This window comes from Metopolophium dirhodum, chromosome 5, assembly GCF_019925205.1.
Source record: "Metopolophium dirhodum isolate CAU chromosome 5, ASM1992520v1, whole genome shotgun sequence".
Classification (NCBI taxonomy): domain Eukaryota; kingdom Metazoa; phylum Arthropoda; class Insecta; order Hemiptera; family Aphididae; genus Metopolophium; species Metopolophium dirhodum.
The window spans coordinates 33,545,837-33,565,872 of record NC_083564.1 but is presented as its reverse complement, the minus strand read 5'-3'; the positions used below and the strand labels follow the sequence as shown (position 1 = coordinate 33,565,872).

Below are 20,036 nucleotides of genomic sequence, written 5' to 3'. Positions count from 1 at the left end.
CTCTGAATCGGTTGGAAGCAATTTTAGTATTTCTCGCATACCTACATGGCTACATATATTTATTATCATATTTTTATTTTTTATTGACAATAAAAAATAAAAATAACTATTTGGATATTTTGTCCTATATATTTGTTTTTTTATCCTTGGATATTTTATCCGTTGGATTATTTGACTTGGATATTTTAGTACAGGATATTTTGACCTGGATTCCATTTTTGTGTGTGCTTGAGTGTGTTCTTGAATGATTTATATTCACAATTGGACCCGGTAGCCCTAACGCAGAATGGTTCTCAAATAGAGATTTTGAGATTTACGATGGAAAGTTTAACACCGATAGGCGATAACTAAAGCTTATGCACGTAACATATTATTTTTATTATTTTATCATCTACAGTTATTAGTAGCATGGAGATTGCCGCCGATGAACCGAAAATTGCACAAAAAGAGTTGGAGACAATGAATCCGCCACGGAAAAAACCAAAATATGTAAAGATGCAAGAAAAACTTAAACTACTTTGTCTTGGGTATATCAACGACCAAAAAGAATAGGATATTTTTTTAATTGCAATAGCAAATATTATACGATAGTTTATTACCTACATCTATTATCATATTTTTATTTTTTATATCTAACTACTTATTTTTGAACTGACTATGAACTGAGTTTGTACACAATATATTATCTTTATTATACTACTGTGCCCTAGGTACTTATTTTAAATAACAATAAAACAAATAATAATAATAACTATTTGGATATTTCGTCCCAATACCAAAAAAATGTCATCAAAATCGATAAGCACAGCCGTTTAGGAGGAGTTCAGTCACATACAAAAGGATATATGAAATATATATAAATAATATACATAAATATTGTACTCAATTACGTAAATATATAAAAGACGGTCGGTCGTCACTCGTCGGCGTCATGTCTAAACGCGATATTGACGTGTACGAACCGATTTTTTTCGTAAAAACCGCATATCTACGGCCTTTAATCGACGTGCGTACTACGCAATTCAAGCACAAATGTTGTGCAAAGAGACGCAACTGATCAAAAAAATTAAAATAATAATTTTGCGAATGTTACAAACGGAATACGAATAAAAACTGCATGTCAAAGGCTTTTTAAACTTTAAAAGACGTGTAATACACGAATAAAATTTAAAAGGTGCTGGAAAATTGTCGAAAAGGCGAAAAATAAAGTAAAAACGGTAAAACATTTTGGAATATCGTAATATTAAGAAATATGTAACAGAATTGATAAGGGTGGAGTGATAACGCAGAAAAATTTAATGTTTTCCAACAGTATTATGTAAATATTTATTTTATCGGTTAGTGTTTTATGATTAAAAAATTTGATTGTTTTAATGAGTAATTGAATAATTTTTTGACATATTTTTACATTAATTGTTTTTACATTTTTTTTAGGTTTCATCCTATCCTTACTACCTAGCTAATATATCATCACTTTTATCAATGCATTTTACTATTTAGTCCATTAATAGTATTACCTATATAATTATTTAGTACGTACTATAGGGAACTTAGAAAAACGAAGACATTTTTATAGCAAAATAATTCATTATCGAAATGTAATGGCTAATAAATTATGATAAATCAAGGTGTTAAAATGGTTTTCCAACAGTTAACGACTTCTTAATCTAATATTTTTATAGTTAATTAAACTATGTCTTACACAATATTAGCTTATATTTTTATCGTTTCAAATTGAATAATTATTTTTTACATTTCCTAAAAATGTATAATAATAGCCAGCAACCGGTGGCCTACGCAATTATATCTTCGGCCTTTATTTTTTAAAATAAGACTGAAAGATTTTTTTATAATATGTGTGACACGGCCCATAAAACTTTTTTAATTTTAACCCAAAGTAGTGGTGCAACTAGCGGGTTAGTCAACAAAGTGAAACTTTAGGGCCCCGATTTGTTGGATTGTGGTCAAACAATAAAAATTGGTTTTTAGTTTTTTTTTACATTTTATAATTTTTATTTAAATTTATCTATTTTTTATTATAAACATTTATACGTATATGCGTATAGCTTAAAGTGAGATAGTTACATATTATAATTTATACTGTTATTGTTCATATAGAGTATGTTACACTACGAGTAATGAAAATTACATACCCTTATTTGGGTGCACGAACAGTGTTTAAAGCCCCAATATTCCACATTCATCGTGAGGGGCGTCATTAATTAGGGTGAATAACCCAAATTGTACCTGAGTAAAGCATATTATTATATCATCTGGGTGGGATATTAAGCGATCATTTCGGTGAATCATGTTCATTGTATATAGGTACCTAAATATTACATGTCTTGAGATAAGTAATTATTAATTAAGTACCTACACAATCAGTGGCGCAAATAGAGAGGAGAGGGGGGCTTGGGGGGCTTAGCCCTCTCAAAAATAAATATATAATATATATTATAATATTTAAAAAAAAATTTGGGACTTGAAGCACCACTGTATACAATATACAAAGTAGTACATTATAATTATAATATTATGTAATACAGTGTATACTCGTATTATTATACAGAAAGAACAACTTTTATGATATTAACTAGGTACATTATATTATATCGTTTCGGCCGATAGGTGATAATCATTTTAAAGTGCTCAAAACTTATTCTCTAAAAACAGAAAGGAAAATGTATGAGACATATTAAAGACCTCCCCAAACCTCGAATGCCATATTGAAAGATAGTATGACAAATAAATATTACGAATAATGTTAAACAACATATTTCAGTTTGCAGACATTATATTATACTACTGTTCTAAGACGTGTCGTATATTATATGTAGACACTCGTCAGTATAATATTATTTAATATATAGATATATCTAACTTAGGTGGAAGTATTTGAATCTGTTAATTATTAATACAGGTCAGGCCAGCGAAGCAAGATGTGCTGAGGCAAAAATAATATTTTGCTTTATAACAAACGAGCAGGTACGGGCAGTCCCGTTGTCGCTGAGTAGGTACGCAGGTATGACGCTTGTACGTGTGAAGCGACTTGAGAAACTAACTTAAACGTTTTGGATTAGTGTATTATTAATGAATAAAAGTGTTTCTGACCTGAACACCAGAGTTTGAATGCTATATCAAGTCTTCTTCGTTCTTACCATTTAAATTGGAACAAGGCTGGAACATACATACCTATAGTCAATGAAGTTTATTTAAACTGAATAGCTATACGCAGTGGCGTCCGCAGGGGGGGGGGGCTAACGGGCTGAAGCCCCCCCACCCATTCCCCGTATAATTATTACATAAAAAAAATAAATATTTATCAAGTTTCAACTGTCAACTATGGTAAGCAAGAAGTAAATTTCATATACGTCTTACCAGAATGAATTTATTTTTGAAAAAACATTGTATTTGCATACCAATTTTCCTAAAATTTTTTGGTGAAAGTATGAACTACTTGTATGAAATTGTCTAGAGCCTTAGCTATACACATTTAATATTTTATAAGTTTTTAACTACAAATTAACTGTGGTTTTAACGAAATTTGAACTTTAAATGCTTAAAACATAACCATGATGTCTATGTATCGTTAATATTTTAGCTGTAATAAAAACTTACGTATTAAATCATTAAGCTTTTTGACCGAATAAATAATTTTTTATTGACATTTATAGAAAAAAAAATTTAAATTAGTCAAATATAATCCAAGTGAGGACGGTATAACCAAGCTAGTTACCAAACAATTTTAATAAATTTTCATTTTTTTTCTCCAATTATTTTAGAAAGCACTGAGCATTTTCAATTTCGACCTCCTAAAAGTACCAACTAGATCCAATTTGCTTCCAAAAACATACTTCGGGCGTCGAAGTTTATGACCCGAGCATTTTTTCTACCAGGAAAGTTTAGAAGTTACAAACATTTTAAAATACCTCAAATAAACGTCTGAAATTATTAGACTGGACAAAATAAAATAAAATTGTAACTAATTTTCAAGCCCCTCCCCCCATTGAAAAATCCTGCGTACGCCACTGGCTCTACGATTCTGATGGTCATTCTAATTTTGGAGGAATTGACGTAGAATTGACAAACGCATACTGTCAATCGACATCCACAAAAACAACGAGAGTCAGACCACGGTCGGCATTTTCATCGTCGCCTTATAGGAATTTGTTTTTTGTACAGGTAATACGGTATTTGGTCTGCGGTTCGGTTGAGTTACCATATTCGCGTATAAGTAATAGGTATAATATAGGTATCGAAGCTATTAATACCACGCGTATATTATCATTATGCGAGTTTGTGAGCGAGCGAAGAGCTGCGGATTCGAACTGATATAAAAATAACGATTATATCATACCTAGGTTGAGTGTTATTCGAAGCATTACCTATCTTATTAGTTATTAGTATAATAATATCATAAGTGTATACGAAAACGTGTTATTAATCAAATCACATACGAAATGATTATTGCAGTAGTCTACTGCTTTTTCGTTTGTTTAGCTAAAACTCGTTTTCAATGCCGTTTCCATTTCTTCATTGATTTAGAACGACCCAATTAGTTTTACGAACGGATTGTACGATGAAAACATTATTGCCGTATCTTATTCACCCACATCCTGATGTCACGTGTTACATAGGTATGAAATAAAGAAGTATTTACTATATTTATCAACAACCATCATAGTATACGTAAAAACCTCATTGCCGCAACTGAACTTTTTTTTTATACTCCATTATTACTTACGCGCTTTTAAATAATAATAAATATTATTAATATATCTATGATATACTTACATAAACATGGCGAATATCTATTATTACGCTAGTCCTTGAGTCTGTCCCCTTCTTTTCTATTTTTTGATATAACAATATAATATCATTGTAATCATTATATTACTATATATAGATAGAATTTTAATGTCTTAAAAACTCTAAAAAATTTACCTAAAAATGCTAAAACAAATTAAATTGATAGGTAAAAAAAATACATCCAATAAGTTGTATTAAGTAACATCTCATTAATATTTATTCGTTTTAATAATTTAACAGAATCAAATAACTTATCTCAGAAATTAGAAGTGGAAAACCATGCTTTCTAATTTATGCTGATTAAATGTTACATTTTTTTATTTTTGATTGCACTTATATTTATTTTAGTAATCCGTCTATTTGCGGATACACAACAACCATAACTCTTACATCAAAATAATAATAATAGTTATAACAATTTATATAATAATAGTATTAAAACAATAGTAATATTAATAGTAATAGATAAACACTACACGATTCGTGTCCAATTGTGCAGTATTTTATATCATGACAATCGTTGACTACTAGACTCATTGAGTTTTAACTTTATCTTTTGTAAAAGTTTTTATACATTTGAAAATCTTAAAGACAACAAATGTGACTAGCAAAACAAAAATCAACGCTACGGCAATTATATCTAACATGAGGTATTGATACCAAGTGAGGTTCAGAGCGTGAAATTTCAAATGTGGTGCGCCTTTGTGACGGATTACATACTCCGTCCAATAAACGACCGACTGTTGCGGCGTCATCGGCCGGTCTCTGAATCGGTTGGAAGCAATTTTAGCATTTTTCGCGTACCTACAAACAATGAACACACATGATATAATATTGATATTTAAAAACGATTATTGAAAACGAAAATAAATGTATCATTCGTAGGTAATAAATAAAATCATCAAAAGCTTACTTTTCGTCGTTGATGAGTTCCGAAATGGCATTGGACAGTTTTTCTTTGGTCATCGACAACAGGTCCATGGATATCGCCATTCCATTGAGGACCAAATGTTCAATGTTTCTCGGCTGATCGTAAAACACTGGAAATCCCAGTACGGGAACACCGCCATCCACAGCTTCATACACTCCGGACATACCTCCGTGACTGATGAACAGTTTCACTTTAGGATGCACTGTAAAAAATATAATTTTATTTTTTCTCTGAAACAAAAGACAATGGGTTTATCTATATATATATATATATATATATCTGTCCTTTGTACATCCCTTAAACAATTGGACCGATTTTGATAAAACATTTTTGTGTGTGCTTGTGTGGTTCCCGGGATGATTTAGACTCACGATTACACCAGGTAGGTCCAAATAGGGAGATTTAAGATGGACATTTTTGTTTATAAATGGTTGTTATTGATTATAGGAGAAATAATAAGTAGAAATTAGTATTTATTAATTTATATGTTGCCATTGATTAATTGGGAAGATCAGGTACAAGCTTGGTCGCTCTGATACCAGGGTGGTTGAGTTGCAGCGAGTTACACCCAAAAGGAGTTAAGTAAATAATTTTTTTAAGAGTTGTCATTTTTCCCACAGCTAGTTTATTATAAAATGTACTCACATAGTATTTCTCGTTGAGGAAACCATTTTCTCGTCATCACGTTTTTCGGTTTGTCTTTCATTTCACCTTCGTATTTCCATAAAACTCTCTGAGGAACGTTGGCCAACGCTTCTTTGAATGACTGTTCAATTTGTTCCGGTAACGATGACACTTTAATTGTGGAACCGAATGTGAAGAAAATCACTCCTTCGGGTGAGTCTTCGATAAAATCTAATATGTCCTTGAATCGAAATTAATAATATTACTATTTATTATTACTTAATTAAACAACATGATTCATATGTATACAAATACAAATAAATACAAATTATGTTTTTGAATACAACATTTTTATTTTAGATTCCGAGCGGAGCAATGAATGGATTAATTTTACAATGATGTATGTTTTAGATTGTGAGCCGACCGATGAATGTATTGATCTTACAATGATGTGTGTTTTTTTATTGAAATGTTTTATTTTTTTTTTGTGTCTTTCATCACCGTTTGGGACAATAAAATTGCTTCGATTTTCTTCAACAGTACTTTATTTGATGGGAAAGTTAATCTAGTTGGCGCATTTGGGAGTTCAACATTTAAATTCACAATAGTTTTCGAAAGTGCAGGAAAAAACAAAATAAAGGTTAAGGAAAAACGGTAATTATTACGCAAAATAGATTTGCGAGAAAATACATTTTGGTTGTTGGTGTAACTCTATAACAAATAACCAAAGATGCATAAAATATTTACTGGATGTCTATATTATAATTTTATATACCATAAACTTTTCAAAATATTTTGACTTGTTTTGAGTGGTTTACGTACATTTTCAGTTTCCAATTATTTTTAGTTTTTTTTTAATAATACATTGGCAATAATACATTAAAAATACATGGGCACAATTCTTATATAATAAGCATTTAAAATTCGATTTTTCAAAACATTTATCAAATGTAAAATTAAAAAATGATTTTGTATGGTTAAAAATTTATAAAATTCAATGTTCACCTTTTATAGTGCCTCCAGGGTACAGATTGTATATTTCATATAAAAATAAGATAAAAAAATAAAAAGGTTTTATTGGTTGTTATTAAAAGTGATTAGTATTGTTTTGAATGAATAGTAAATACTAAATAATATGTAATACAATTTTTAACACATTTTATCTGCATGCAATTTTTTTAGATTTTATAAGATCATAAACATTCTAGACCTAGTTACTACCTAGCTAATATTAAAATGATTTTATCATTAAAGTTTACTATGAATTAGTCCATTGTACTGTAGTATTACACTATTACCTATAAAGTTATTTAGTACCTACACCTATATGTAGAACTTCTAATGATTAAATTAAAGACATTTTTCCAACATTATTATTCATTATATAAATGTAATAATGAATCAAGATGATAATAGGTTTTTAAACTGTTAACGACTTTTTTTTCTAATATTTTTATAGCTAATTATATTGTATATTGTATACATTCTTATATTTTTATCGTTTCTGATTTAATAAGTTTTCTTTAATTTACTTAATAATTTTTATTTAACTATAATCATTATATTATGCAACCTATTTGTAATCATGTTTCAAACGTCGAGATTTTAACCGGATGTCGGTGAATTGTAACAATCTTATATTCTATAATAAGTGATAGTAAATGTGTATTAACATTTAATAACTAATTGTTTTGACAAGTGATTATTGTGTAATAGCTGATAAAATATGATTTTAATATATTTTTTTATAAAAGCGTTTATAGTAAATATTATTAAGGCATCTTTTAAACTCAGAAGTCATAACAAAATCGTGTATACCTACATCATCATTATCAGCGTGGTTTTAGTAAGCCTTAACACTTTAATCTCGATTATTGTTATGATGATGTGTGATCTATCAGAATTAATTTCATAATATTTTATCATAATAATTACAGAAATATTATAGTGTTGTAATCGGATCATTTCCGATTTTTCGAAATAAAAAAAAATGGGAATTTATCTAAAATAGGTTTAAATAAATAGACTATCCTAAAAATAATTTATGTGAGTGAGAATATTTTCATGGTTGTATTTAGTTGAAAATATAAAAACTGGATAAAAATCATCCTCATATTATCCACTATATAGATACCAATATTCAATCAGAGGGTCACAAATATTTTTAATTTTTTTGTATTAATATTAGATGATATCAATTTATATTTTGTTTGAAATTTAAAAAAAAATTGTGTGAAATAAAAAAAAAAAAATGTAGAAATTCTGCTTCAATTGTGGTTTTTATGTAACAAATTAAATCTATAGCTGATATTCTGGACATTAAAAGTAAAAATTGTCCCGAACTTTCATTTAGTAACAGTAAACCAAGTTTGGAAAATTACATTTCGACGCAAAACCAATTGTCGTCAAAATCAATTATTTTTGATTTATCTCAAAAATTAATATCAAGCTGCGAAGGCTTGACAATTTCACAGAATATTATAATATAATATCGGGAATTTCGTGTAATAATTTCGACTATCTTAGAAATTTCTCAAAAATCCGATATCTAACATTGCTAAACACACACGTAATAACAGGTAAAGCAGATAGAACACAATGACTTATCAACCACTCACTTTTGGTATCGTTTTGGCGGGTTTTAGGTGTATGCCACCCACGTAGATAACGTTCGGCGTGATCGGTCTCGGAGTCTCGCTGATGTAATGAGCGTTCTGGAATATTATGGACGGATTGACGGTCGGCGCCAGGTCATACGGTCTCGGGTCCGTGAACAAGGTGACCAGCTGGTCGTACCGAGTTTTGACCATGCTGTACGTTAGCAGCGCCGTGTTGGTGAACCTCTGGACGAATGTACCGGGCACGGCGTGGCTGGCCAACATGTTGGACACGCAGGCCGGGTTGGACATATGGCCGGTAAACAGTCGCTCGGCGATGGTAATCATCGGCGACGGGATCGAGTAGATCACAGGCAGACCGAGCGAGTCGGCCAGGTACGAAACGCAGTCGAAGCCAAGCGGCTCGATTAAGAGCAAGTCGTACCGGTCGCGTGCCTCAGAAGCTATCAGGTCAGCCAGCTTCCGGTTTCCGTAGATCGCATCGCAGTAGAATCGAGCCAGCCTGGACATGAGATTCGTTAACACGAACGGATCTCCATATTCCCGTATCGTCTGCATCACGTCCATATCAAGCTTTATTGGGAAGTCGCGGGACGTATCCACCTCCGTGTAGTTTGCCCGGTCGCCGTCCGGAAATGGCGTGAAAACGGTCACCGTGTGTCCGGCGTCCGTCAGCGACCTGAGCAACGAGCTCATGAAGTACCAGTGGCTCTTGCCCGCCACTGTTTCGACGGCCAGTATTCGGGCAGCCTCCCCGACCGGCATCGTCTGCAAGACGACCGACAACCAGCACAAACACAACGATAGCGAGACCTCCACGGTGGATCTTTTCATCGTCGCCATTGGATTTTTTTTTTACGGCAAGTGCGGTCCGGTTGGGTTACGATATTTTTATATGGATAACGGTTATAATATTATAGGTAGGTATCGCGGCTATATGGATCGCGCGTTTATTATGCGAGTTTGTGCGAGCGCGATGAGTTCTGGACTCGAACTGCAGTGGCGGCGCTCATGTTATTATATTCATTTGACGAGTACACAATATTACACGTGTATTTTTTTTCACTATTACGCACTATGACCACACTGTTAACACACATTATTGCGAACAATATTGGCGCGCTCTAACATTATTTTTACATTTTACATCATACCTATATAGGTCCGAAGCGTTTTCATATTATTAATATAGTAACATTTTATAATGTGTGTCATCGAGTTCTCATTCAAATTGCATACGGCAATTTACATGACAATTATTTTGCCCGCTGCCTACTGCTCGCTTGATTGTTTAGCTAAAACTGGTTTTCAATGCCGTTTCGATTTCTTAGTTACTTTCGAACGATTATTATATTGTGCTCAGCCGTTCGTGGTCCTATGATTCTACGATCATTTACAAAACTTTTCGGCTCTTTAGAGTAAATACACAGAACTTCCTAGTCGTAGACTCGTAGCAAGGTAGTCTTATTATACGAGTACGCTCCACTACGCCTTGGATGTTCAGTGTGTTTAGTTTAAAGACCCAAAAGTTTTGTGAACGTTTGTACAAACGACGCGACATTATCTCTGTAACTTACTAAGCTCACATCACAATGACACGTAAAACTGAGTACAAAACGAAAACGTGTTTACTATGTTTATTTAAATAACAATTTAATTTATATGCATATAACTTATAATTTATAAGTTCATACTGGCAACTACTATTTATTATTTTTTTTTATTTCAAAAACAAATTGGAAATTTATAACATTTATAATAATAGGTTTACTTATTCAAATTACTAACAGTATATATGCTTCTATGGTTCTATTACTTCTGTAGTTCTGTAGGTAATATATTTGTTTAATTTTAATTTTTACTACCTATTTCATTTACAAATTACAACACAGACTTGTACAACAGAATTATAAAATATTAAAATGTATTGTTTAATGTTTACTGTTCAGTCATAATAGTTGACACTTAACAAGTCATAATGTAAAGCACAAGCTAAATAGAATTATTAAAATTACATACCAATAAATAACATAACAATTCTGCACTGAAGAGGCAGAAGCTGATATCTGCAAAATTGTAACTTTTCAGGAGATCGTTTTTTAAAAAAAAATCTTTTGCTTGAGCTACTAAAAGCCTAATTGTCATCTTGATTTAAAAAATAAAACTATTAAATACCAATTATTATGACATCATGTCGTATATATAATGTGATTATAGTGATTATATAAATGTTAAGTTAGGATTCCAATGTCCTGAAAAAAAAACTCTAAAAATGTAAAAATAAATTAAGTCGATAGGTAAAAACTATAAACAAATATCTCTCATATCTATTAATAACTACTTATTCATTTTATTTTATCTTCATAATAATTTAATGGGATTAAATAACAGAATAATCTCGAAAACTAAAAGTGGAGCTCGAGATCGTGCTCTGTAATTTCCGCTGATAAATTAATATTGTATTATACTTATCAATAAGATGTAATGTTACCTATGATAATCGATAAACATAAATCAAATATAACAGCCTCCGTTTTATTTTTCGTTATCAAGCATTGTCTTTAATATGTTATCAGTGCACGTGGTATCCAAGAGCGATGACTTTACCTATAATTGTTTATTTTTCGGTATACTACGCTTTATTCGGTTTACGCTTTGCAGCGAATAACGATTTATTATCGGTACCCACCGAGTAATATTGTAAGTTGTAACATACTACAGCAAACATATAATACATATAATATGTAGTTGTACATATTATTATTATTATACCTAATATTATCATATCAACGTGTGGACAAATATATTTAAAATAAAAAACCACAGCAATTTAGCCAAAACGGCATTTTTTATGATATGGAGTATATAATATATAGGTCACGGAAAATGACTTAATAATTTCTGTATTCACATTGCACACTGAAGGCAAATGGCGCGGTATCCGAACGAATGCACTTGAACGAACGGAGTCGTGCGTAGCTCGTACCATGAGCGCACGTGGACGTAACTCGCGCACACTTTTGAGAAGTACACGTGCGACATTTTTCAGCTTAATATTATACTATGCTCAACAAGAGCATGAGAACGCGTACGGATTTCCATATAATAATTTAATGTGGATCAGCACCGACGGGGGAGGGGGGGGGGAAAGCACATTCGGTCGTGACGACTATAATACATTATTATGATATCGTCGTCATGAAATTAAGATACGGCACGCAAAACCAGACTATAAAACGAGCACGAACAACAACGTTGGATCGCGCGGACGCTCGGGACGGCGACAGTCTTGGAACGCAACCTTGACCCGCGTCAAAGCGGTAATATAGTCATGTCGTACGATGACATATCACTTCCACGAATTAATAATTCTTAACCAACAATATATTTTGCATATAATACAATCTAAACATAACGTTTATTTTATATTTACTGAAATTATTTGAAAAAAAAGTAATATAATATACAGAGTGATTTTTTAAACATTCCCACTTTGTGCCTTTATACCTAATAGTACATATTTCATTCGATTTCTTATTTTTAAGTATACCTACTAGCCATATTTTCAAATTCCTGATATTTTTTTTTTGTACTCGTAAGACGTGTCCTGTAGCGATATAAACTTCTATTTTCCAAACAAGAACCCCCTCCCTCCTTTTTTTCCAAAAAAGTATACTGCAAATTGTTTTGGTAATGATTATTTAAGGGAAAAAGCTGACGGTAAAATATAGAAGCATTATTGAGGGAGCGATAAAAAGTCAGTGGATTGAATGGTTATGACCATAGGAAGTGGAATGAGAAGGAGCACGGAATTATGGTGCTTGGCTTATGGAGAAATATAAAGGTACCTGGTTAATGCTGACAAGGATATCATGGTGCTATTATGGGCACGATTATAAAGAACTTTTCTTATAATATATAAGTTTTTTATAACATATAAGTTATAATATATAATTTATAATATATAAGTTATAATATATAATTTATAATATATAAGTTCTTTATAATCGTGCTATGGAGCCATCAAGAAGATAGAATCTTTACTTCTGTAATATGTATGATATGGTTATCAAATTCATGTTACATATTATATGCAATACATGCGCCGAAATAGAAATAATAATCTATTTGAATTTATTATAATTTATACTATAATTAATATGATATATTTGTTAAAACTAATATTTAATAATTATCTAAAATTAACTGGTTTCAGCTTATACATTACTTGAGAGGATGTGTGTGTGTATTATATCCGTCGCACAAACGTAAAACATTCAAATTAAAGTTCAGCAGAACCAATTTTATGTTGTTACCTTAAATATTAGAGTGAATTGACCTAATATCAAATTTAATCGTAATAACCTTATCTACGTTCGTAACTGACCCACGGCCGAGCAACTATAGTGTGTAGCCTATCGCATCCGCGTTTTTATCTTTCGGTAGAAATGGCCTAATTCAAGTCTGAATTGGTAATATTATTGTTTCATACTTTATACATAAAAGAATACGGTAAACTGCTTATCTAAATTAAATTAAAATATAAGTAATAACGGTGTTTTTTCGTAATGAATAAGAAACCGTCAATCACAATACGCGTTTAAATTTGCAAAGGTCTACTTACCAAACTATCTCTAAATGAAAAACTACTAGCTTCCAATAGGTAATTAACACAAACTAATTCCAAAACACTTTCAACCCAATTCACCTGTGTGTATTTTCAAAGTGTGCTTAAAAATAAGCTTTAACACTCTGTGGGCATTGAATGAGATTAGAGAAGTAAAAACTAAACGTTACAGAGATTACGTCCAGTAGACAATATCGATAGAGCGCGTATAAGGTTTACACCACGATACATCAAATTAGGTGATCCTTTATGACGAATGACATACTCGGTCCCATAAACGACTGACTTGACGACTTAACCTTTTTAACGATTTATGCACTTGGCTCAGAATGTTCCAAATTTCAATTGGCTCTTGCTACCACTATTGTTTCCACTGCCAGTATTATGGCGCTTTCTACCGGCGACACCTACTGACAGATCAACAGTAACAGCGTCGAAACCGTAAACAAATACAAACCGCTTACCATTGTGGTTACTGCTGTCGATTTCGTCGGATCATAACAACGATACAGCTGATAACTATAATACGTCTTGCATAGTATGAAGTGTTAAATGTTAATGTCTATTATCTTGTCGTATTAATTGTAAAGTATTATTTTTTATAATTTAGACACCTGTTTCCATTGTATACGTCTTACAAGCATGTAAAAGAAAAATTGCTATTATTTGTGAAATGGTCTATTATCATATTATTAAAAGGTACCAACACTATATGTATTTTCTCAGAGTTTTTTTCGATATTTTAATTTTAAATGTTTAAAGCAAATAATTAGGTACCTACAATTTTAAATTTATTTATTGGTTTGCGTACACGTACGTTGGTACTAATAAATAGTTTAAAAATTAAAATATTGAGAAAAATCCTCTGCTAGAACATATATATAACATCATGAATTTGTAATTAAATTATAGGTCGATTCACTCTAATATTAAAAGTAACAAAATTAAACGTGAAATGCTGAACGCGAGTGTATTCGTAAAACGAACACTACATACAATACAAATTCGGGTGTGGTGACCTCGTAAATATCACGCGAGATAATAAACCAATTAAAAAAAATAATAATAATAAAATACGTGTTCACCCAAACCAAATGAATTTATTGCTCTTTTATTCTACACTTCAATTTTTATAAACATTTGATGTAACATTTTAAACTAAAAAAAATGTTGGAATACAACGCAAGTTTAATGTGAATTTCAGGTTCAGCGAGACAGGTATTGACGTTCAGTCACGTAATGTGAGTTTTGAGAGATTATCGACAGATGGCCGTAGGAGACAAATCGTAAGGTATCGGGTCGACAGTTGTCAACCCCATTCGTCGAAAGTCTTTGGTTTTCAACAGTTGGTTTTCGGTGAACCTCTGGCCGATCGTCCCCACGGAACGTCGTTGCACGCCACAATTATGTTTGAAACTCGCGCTGGATCCGATAGCTATCCGGTAAAAGTGCACTCTATAAATTTGATCATGATTGATGGGATAATAACGTACTACATTATCGTGCAAGCCAGAACATTATTGTTTTTTTTTTTTCGGGGTGTTAAAATAATCAATATTATGTTTGTAACTATAGGTACTAAGTTATTTAAAAACGTAACATACCTCCAAAAATTAAATGACAATTTAGCTTCAAAATCACATTATTTTACACTGTTATTCATTTATTACTTTTTACCTACTACCCACCTATTAGTTTTCACAATGATACAAGTTCAAAAAGAAAAACATACTTTCTTTATAAAGGTATTGGGGCGTCAAACACGATGGCCAAGTCCTGTAATGGATTCGAACACGATCAGGGCGTCGAATCGATCGTTACCTCCGTGGTTGACTCACTTTATTTCGTCAACCCGACGGTTGCCATACACCAAAATAATCTTTATGATAATAATGATAAAAAAATCAAACATTTTAAGTGATAAAAACGATAGTCTATGACGAGTTGTGTAATTAATTTCAGCCTTAAAATGTGTGTATTTATAATCAAATTAAGTGTTAACATTCAATTTAAAAATAAGATTGGTCAACAAATAATATCGGTGATATAATTTATGTTTATTTTACAGGTCAAGAGTTGGTAGGTTCCCAGTGGACCTTTCATGTTTTTAGAGGTAAAAAAAAAATCGTACCCGTGGAATTTACATATAAAAAAGGGTACAATCGGTGAATTTTACAATCACCAATTCATTTGTAGAGGTTTATCTGCGATCACCGAGAAATCAACCACAGATATATCGTTCCGTAATATGGCGGGAACGATTGGGATTACTATACGACGACATAGTACGTCCTACGCCATATTACGATGTTATCGGAAATCGGAGCAAAGTGGAAACGAACGGATCGCGTGAGGTTTCAATATATATATAACACAAATCACCTGGTGAACGCAGCCATCGATGACCATACACGTCAAGCTCTAAATCAAGTGCTTTTTTTTCCCGTATTTGACACGCGTCTACTAATATTCTAACATTTTCCGTCGCTTACAGTTGTCATATATTGATGGGCCAAATTCAATTACATACCAATCAGCCACTTGAGTCACTATATGGCTGGTGGCGCTGGCATTAGATTTGACCAACTATTATAGTCGCGTACATGGAAAGTGTCCGACCTATTGTCTTGGCGATGTATTTGAAAACTATAGCGAATTTGATCATGGACGGTACTCGACGCTATTATCGTGATACCGATCGAATGTCAGATATCAACAATAACCTATGGATATATAATTATACTATCGACGAGTTGCAAGGGTTTGTTTTTGAAATAATGGTTATTGTTCAACTTTTGTGTATCGAACACAAACATATTTTGTGATATCATGTTCTACAGGCAATTTAATTTAATTGTTCGCACAATTTATCGTATTCACCGCTGCAAATCCGTTCTCGTGAGGTTTCATTTATATATTGTCACTGAGTGAACGCAAACGTCAACGCACAGCCCAGAGCCCCAAATAAAATCCCGATTCCTTTTATCTCGTATTGACAGGTGTCTACTAATATTCTAACATTATCCGTAATTTTCTGCCATTTTCAGTTGTACCTACTGCAGTAAGTTGTAATATTGATTGCCAAATCCAATTACAGTTGTTACCATTCAACCACAAATTACTATTATACATTTGAAAAACTATATTGTGCATTTTATTAGATATGCTCGACGCCATAATATCGTGATACCGATCAAATGTCCGACTTCAATAATAACCAATCGGTATATTGCGTTATATTATCGAAGTATTAACTATTAAGTCTTTATTTTTGAAATTATGTTTTTTGTTCAACTTTAGTCTATTAAACACAAATATGTTTTGTGATATCATATTCTACAGACAAATTTATATCATTTCTCACATAGTTTATCGTGCTTACTGCTGCGCACTACGTCAAATCCGTTAGTCCTAACACTTATTGTGTTATGTGTTTATAAAAGTGCCTAACTTGATATGACAGTAATAATACCGTATGTATGAAAATATCGTTTGTTAAAACCATTTAGATATTAAACTCAAGCGTGTGTGAAATTTACTGTGAATCTGGACAATATTAATATTTATTTTTAACCCCACTTTCATTTTTTTTTTGGATTTACTAAGAATATTATTTTGTATAACTTTTGTAATTTAAAAAGAAATGTGTTGTTTTTTTAATGATGTCTTTTGTTTATAAAAGAAAGGTACCACCAATTATTTGTTTTAATCGTGAGTTACTTCGCTACAGTTAAATGAGAACAATAAATTAGCTCACTTCTTATTTGTCTTAAAATAAATACAAAATGTAATATAAAAATGAAAAAAATCTTTACGAGTAGTTTTTTTAACAATTATTTTATACGCCAAAAATAAGTACCTTTATACTTTTGTTTTGTATAGCTAATACATAAAACAGTACATAATTAAATAAATAACCTAATGAAACAGTTAAACCAATAACTACTAAGTGGAAGTATAATTTTACTAAATTTCAAGCGTGAGCACATAAACAGCTTAAAACGTTTGAATAACAAACAAGATTATTGCAATACATTTTCTGAAATAAATATCATGCGATAATAATGGAATTTAATTATAAACATCTACAAACAATGGTGGCTAATTCAAACACATTTATTATTTAGGATAACATTCACTATTTTCACTTTAAATATTAAAATAGTACAATTTATGTTCTGTTTGTTATTAGTTATAACCATATACTAAGAACAACAGCTATATTATAATTTATAACGATTGATGCTTGCTGCAGGGCAATAATAATTGCTATTATTTGAATACACTATAATTTAATTTATTTTGATTTTTTTATAGATTACCTCCATACATTTTATCCATAAACCTAAAATATGGTATATCAACAGTCGGAAACGTGTTTCTCATAAAATAGTTGCAATGTTACTACTAACTAAAGTATAAATGTCAGTAGATGATTATGATTTAATGTTTTGTTTGTCTTTAGTCTTTTCATTCGATCATGGGATCATGGGATATCTAATCTGCCTACTATGTTACTGGTGTTGGTATATTCATGAAACTAAGTATTTCAAAACAAGTTAGAAAAACTCACTCTGTGAGAGTGCTAAATTCCCAATTTCGAAGACGTATTTTTATACAATGCTATAAATAATTATACTCATTAATTCCCATTTAAATTTATGTACAGTAATTATGGACAATAAATAGACAATAATCAGCAATATATATATATCAACAATCGTAACTATGTACTGGCGATAAATTAATAAATAATCAACAATCGTAACTAGGTAGATACTGGTAGCTTATGGACAGATGGACAGACGGACAGACGGACAGACGAACATACGAACAGAGAGTCGATAGATGGACGGATGAACGGACAGACCAACACAAGGGAGATATAAGGTGTTATAAACATATTTTTAGAATCCTATGACATGTAATGACATTTAAAAAATGTATTAATTGAGCTCAATGGGATCATCAAGGGAATGTACCACCTAAAATCTCTCAAATACTTGATTAAATGAAATGGGAGGGCTGTTGAAAATGTCGCTCAATTTTGCTCTAAGGTCGCGTAATATCGAAGTTACAACACTGCTACCTATATTTACATGCATATCACAAAATCGTTTTCAGCCAATCGATCATTGTATAGAATCGTCAACATTAACTACATCAGGACACCACAATGAAGCTATTGTACAAACATATACATATTGTTCAGGAATTACAATATATATACTGTTGTACAATATAATAAGCTCAACGACGCTTATTTAGATATTATCATGTTACGCACATTTAACGAATCAATTATAACGATGGAAAAGCGGAACGCGCAAACTGAGAAAACCAATACAGTCGACCGCGTGTGCGCCCTTCCACCCTATCCATCAACAGAAAGTACGAGCTCGCAGGTTGTGGGTAAACGTCAAACCTCAAGTTATTACCACTGAGAGGGTTTTGGAAATTTAACGAGCGGTCGGGAAACATTACTCCAACAGGGATTATCCATAAACGAATTGAATTAACATGTGTTTTAACAAAATGTAATAACACGATATACAAAGTTAATAACGTTAAACAAATATCCTACGTAATGATCTCACCTAATATCAATATTATTTTTTCCTTGCTGCTGATAATGATTGGAATATAATTAATAATGATGACCGTTGTACATGGAACGTCGGTCACGACTTGAGGGTATAGTAAGTGATTTTCCAACAAAAGTTTGAGCGGTCTACCGTGAATTAATAATAGAAAAAAAGAAAATAGAAAATATCCTTAGAAATCGACCTTAGAAGCTGGCGGCCAAAAAACCGTCTCTCCGCCATAAATCGTTTTTTGTGTACAATGATTTATTACTGAATTCATATTTACTACTTACACATCTGTAACAATGACTTGACCAATGACGAGAAACACCCAGAGCCTACTTACAGCTGTACGAGTTGCACAGGTTTTTTTTTTAATGTGACATATTCTAAAAAAATAATATTTTCTATAAATTACAATTTTAAATACAACTTTTTTTCCTATAGAAATCTATAAGAACAAAAAGGAGAGTTAACCACTCTGCTGTCCAGTAGGTGTCGATTATATCTCGTCATCAAGTAAGTCACAGTAATGTGTTAAATTATAATTCAATGATAAATAATACATATAAAAAATGATTCTGAGCGAAGACTGTCCAATTATTTGCAAAGTTTAGTGATTCTTCAAAATGCTCTTTGTTAATGATCATGAAAAATCACTGTGAATTTTCGATCAATTTTATTTTAGTTCTAGTGTAACGACTTAATAGGCCTTGTATTAAACGTTTTGCTTTATGACGAAGCAAAATTGTATTATCGAATATTATGTATTGTCTAACTTTTTGGTAACCAAGGTTACCAAACGATTATTTCAATAATAATATTAAAATATTCACAAATGT

The 20,036-nt window shown here is 31.6% G+C and overlaps 1 protein-coding gene across 1 annotated transcript; it reads right to left on the bottom strand.

Annotated features, from left to right (window-relative positions):
• Window positions 1–4,998: 4,998 nt before the first annotated feature.
• LOC132945461 (UDP-glucosyltransferase 2-like) lies at window positions 4,999–10,241 on the bottom strand. The gene is made up of 4 exons (XM_061015208.1): window positions 8,983–10,241; window positions 6,386–6,605; window positions 5,723–5,942; window positions 4,999–5,613 (listed from the first exon to the last, which is right to left on the bottom strand). The coding sequence occupies exons 1-4, from the start codon at window positions 9,823–9,825 to the stop codon at window positions 5,343–5,345; spliced, it is 1,554 nt and encodes a 517-aa protein (XP_060871191.1). The 5' UTR covers window positions 9,826–10,241; the 3' UTR covers window positions 4,999–5,342.
• Between the last annotated feature and the right edge of the window lie 9,795 nt (window positions 10,242–20,036).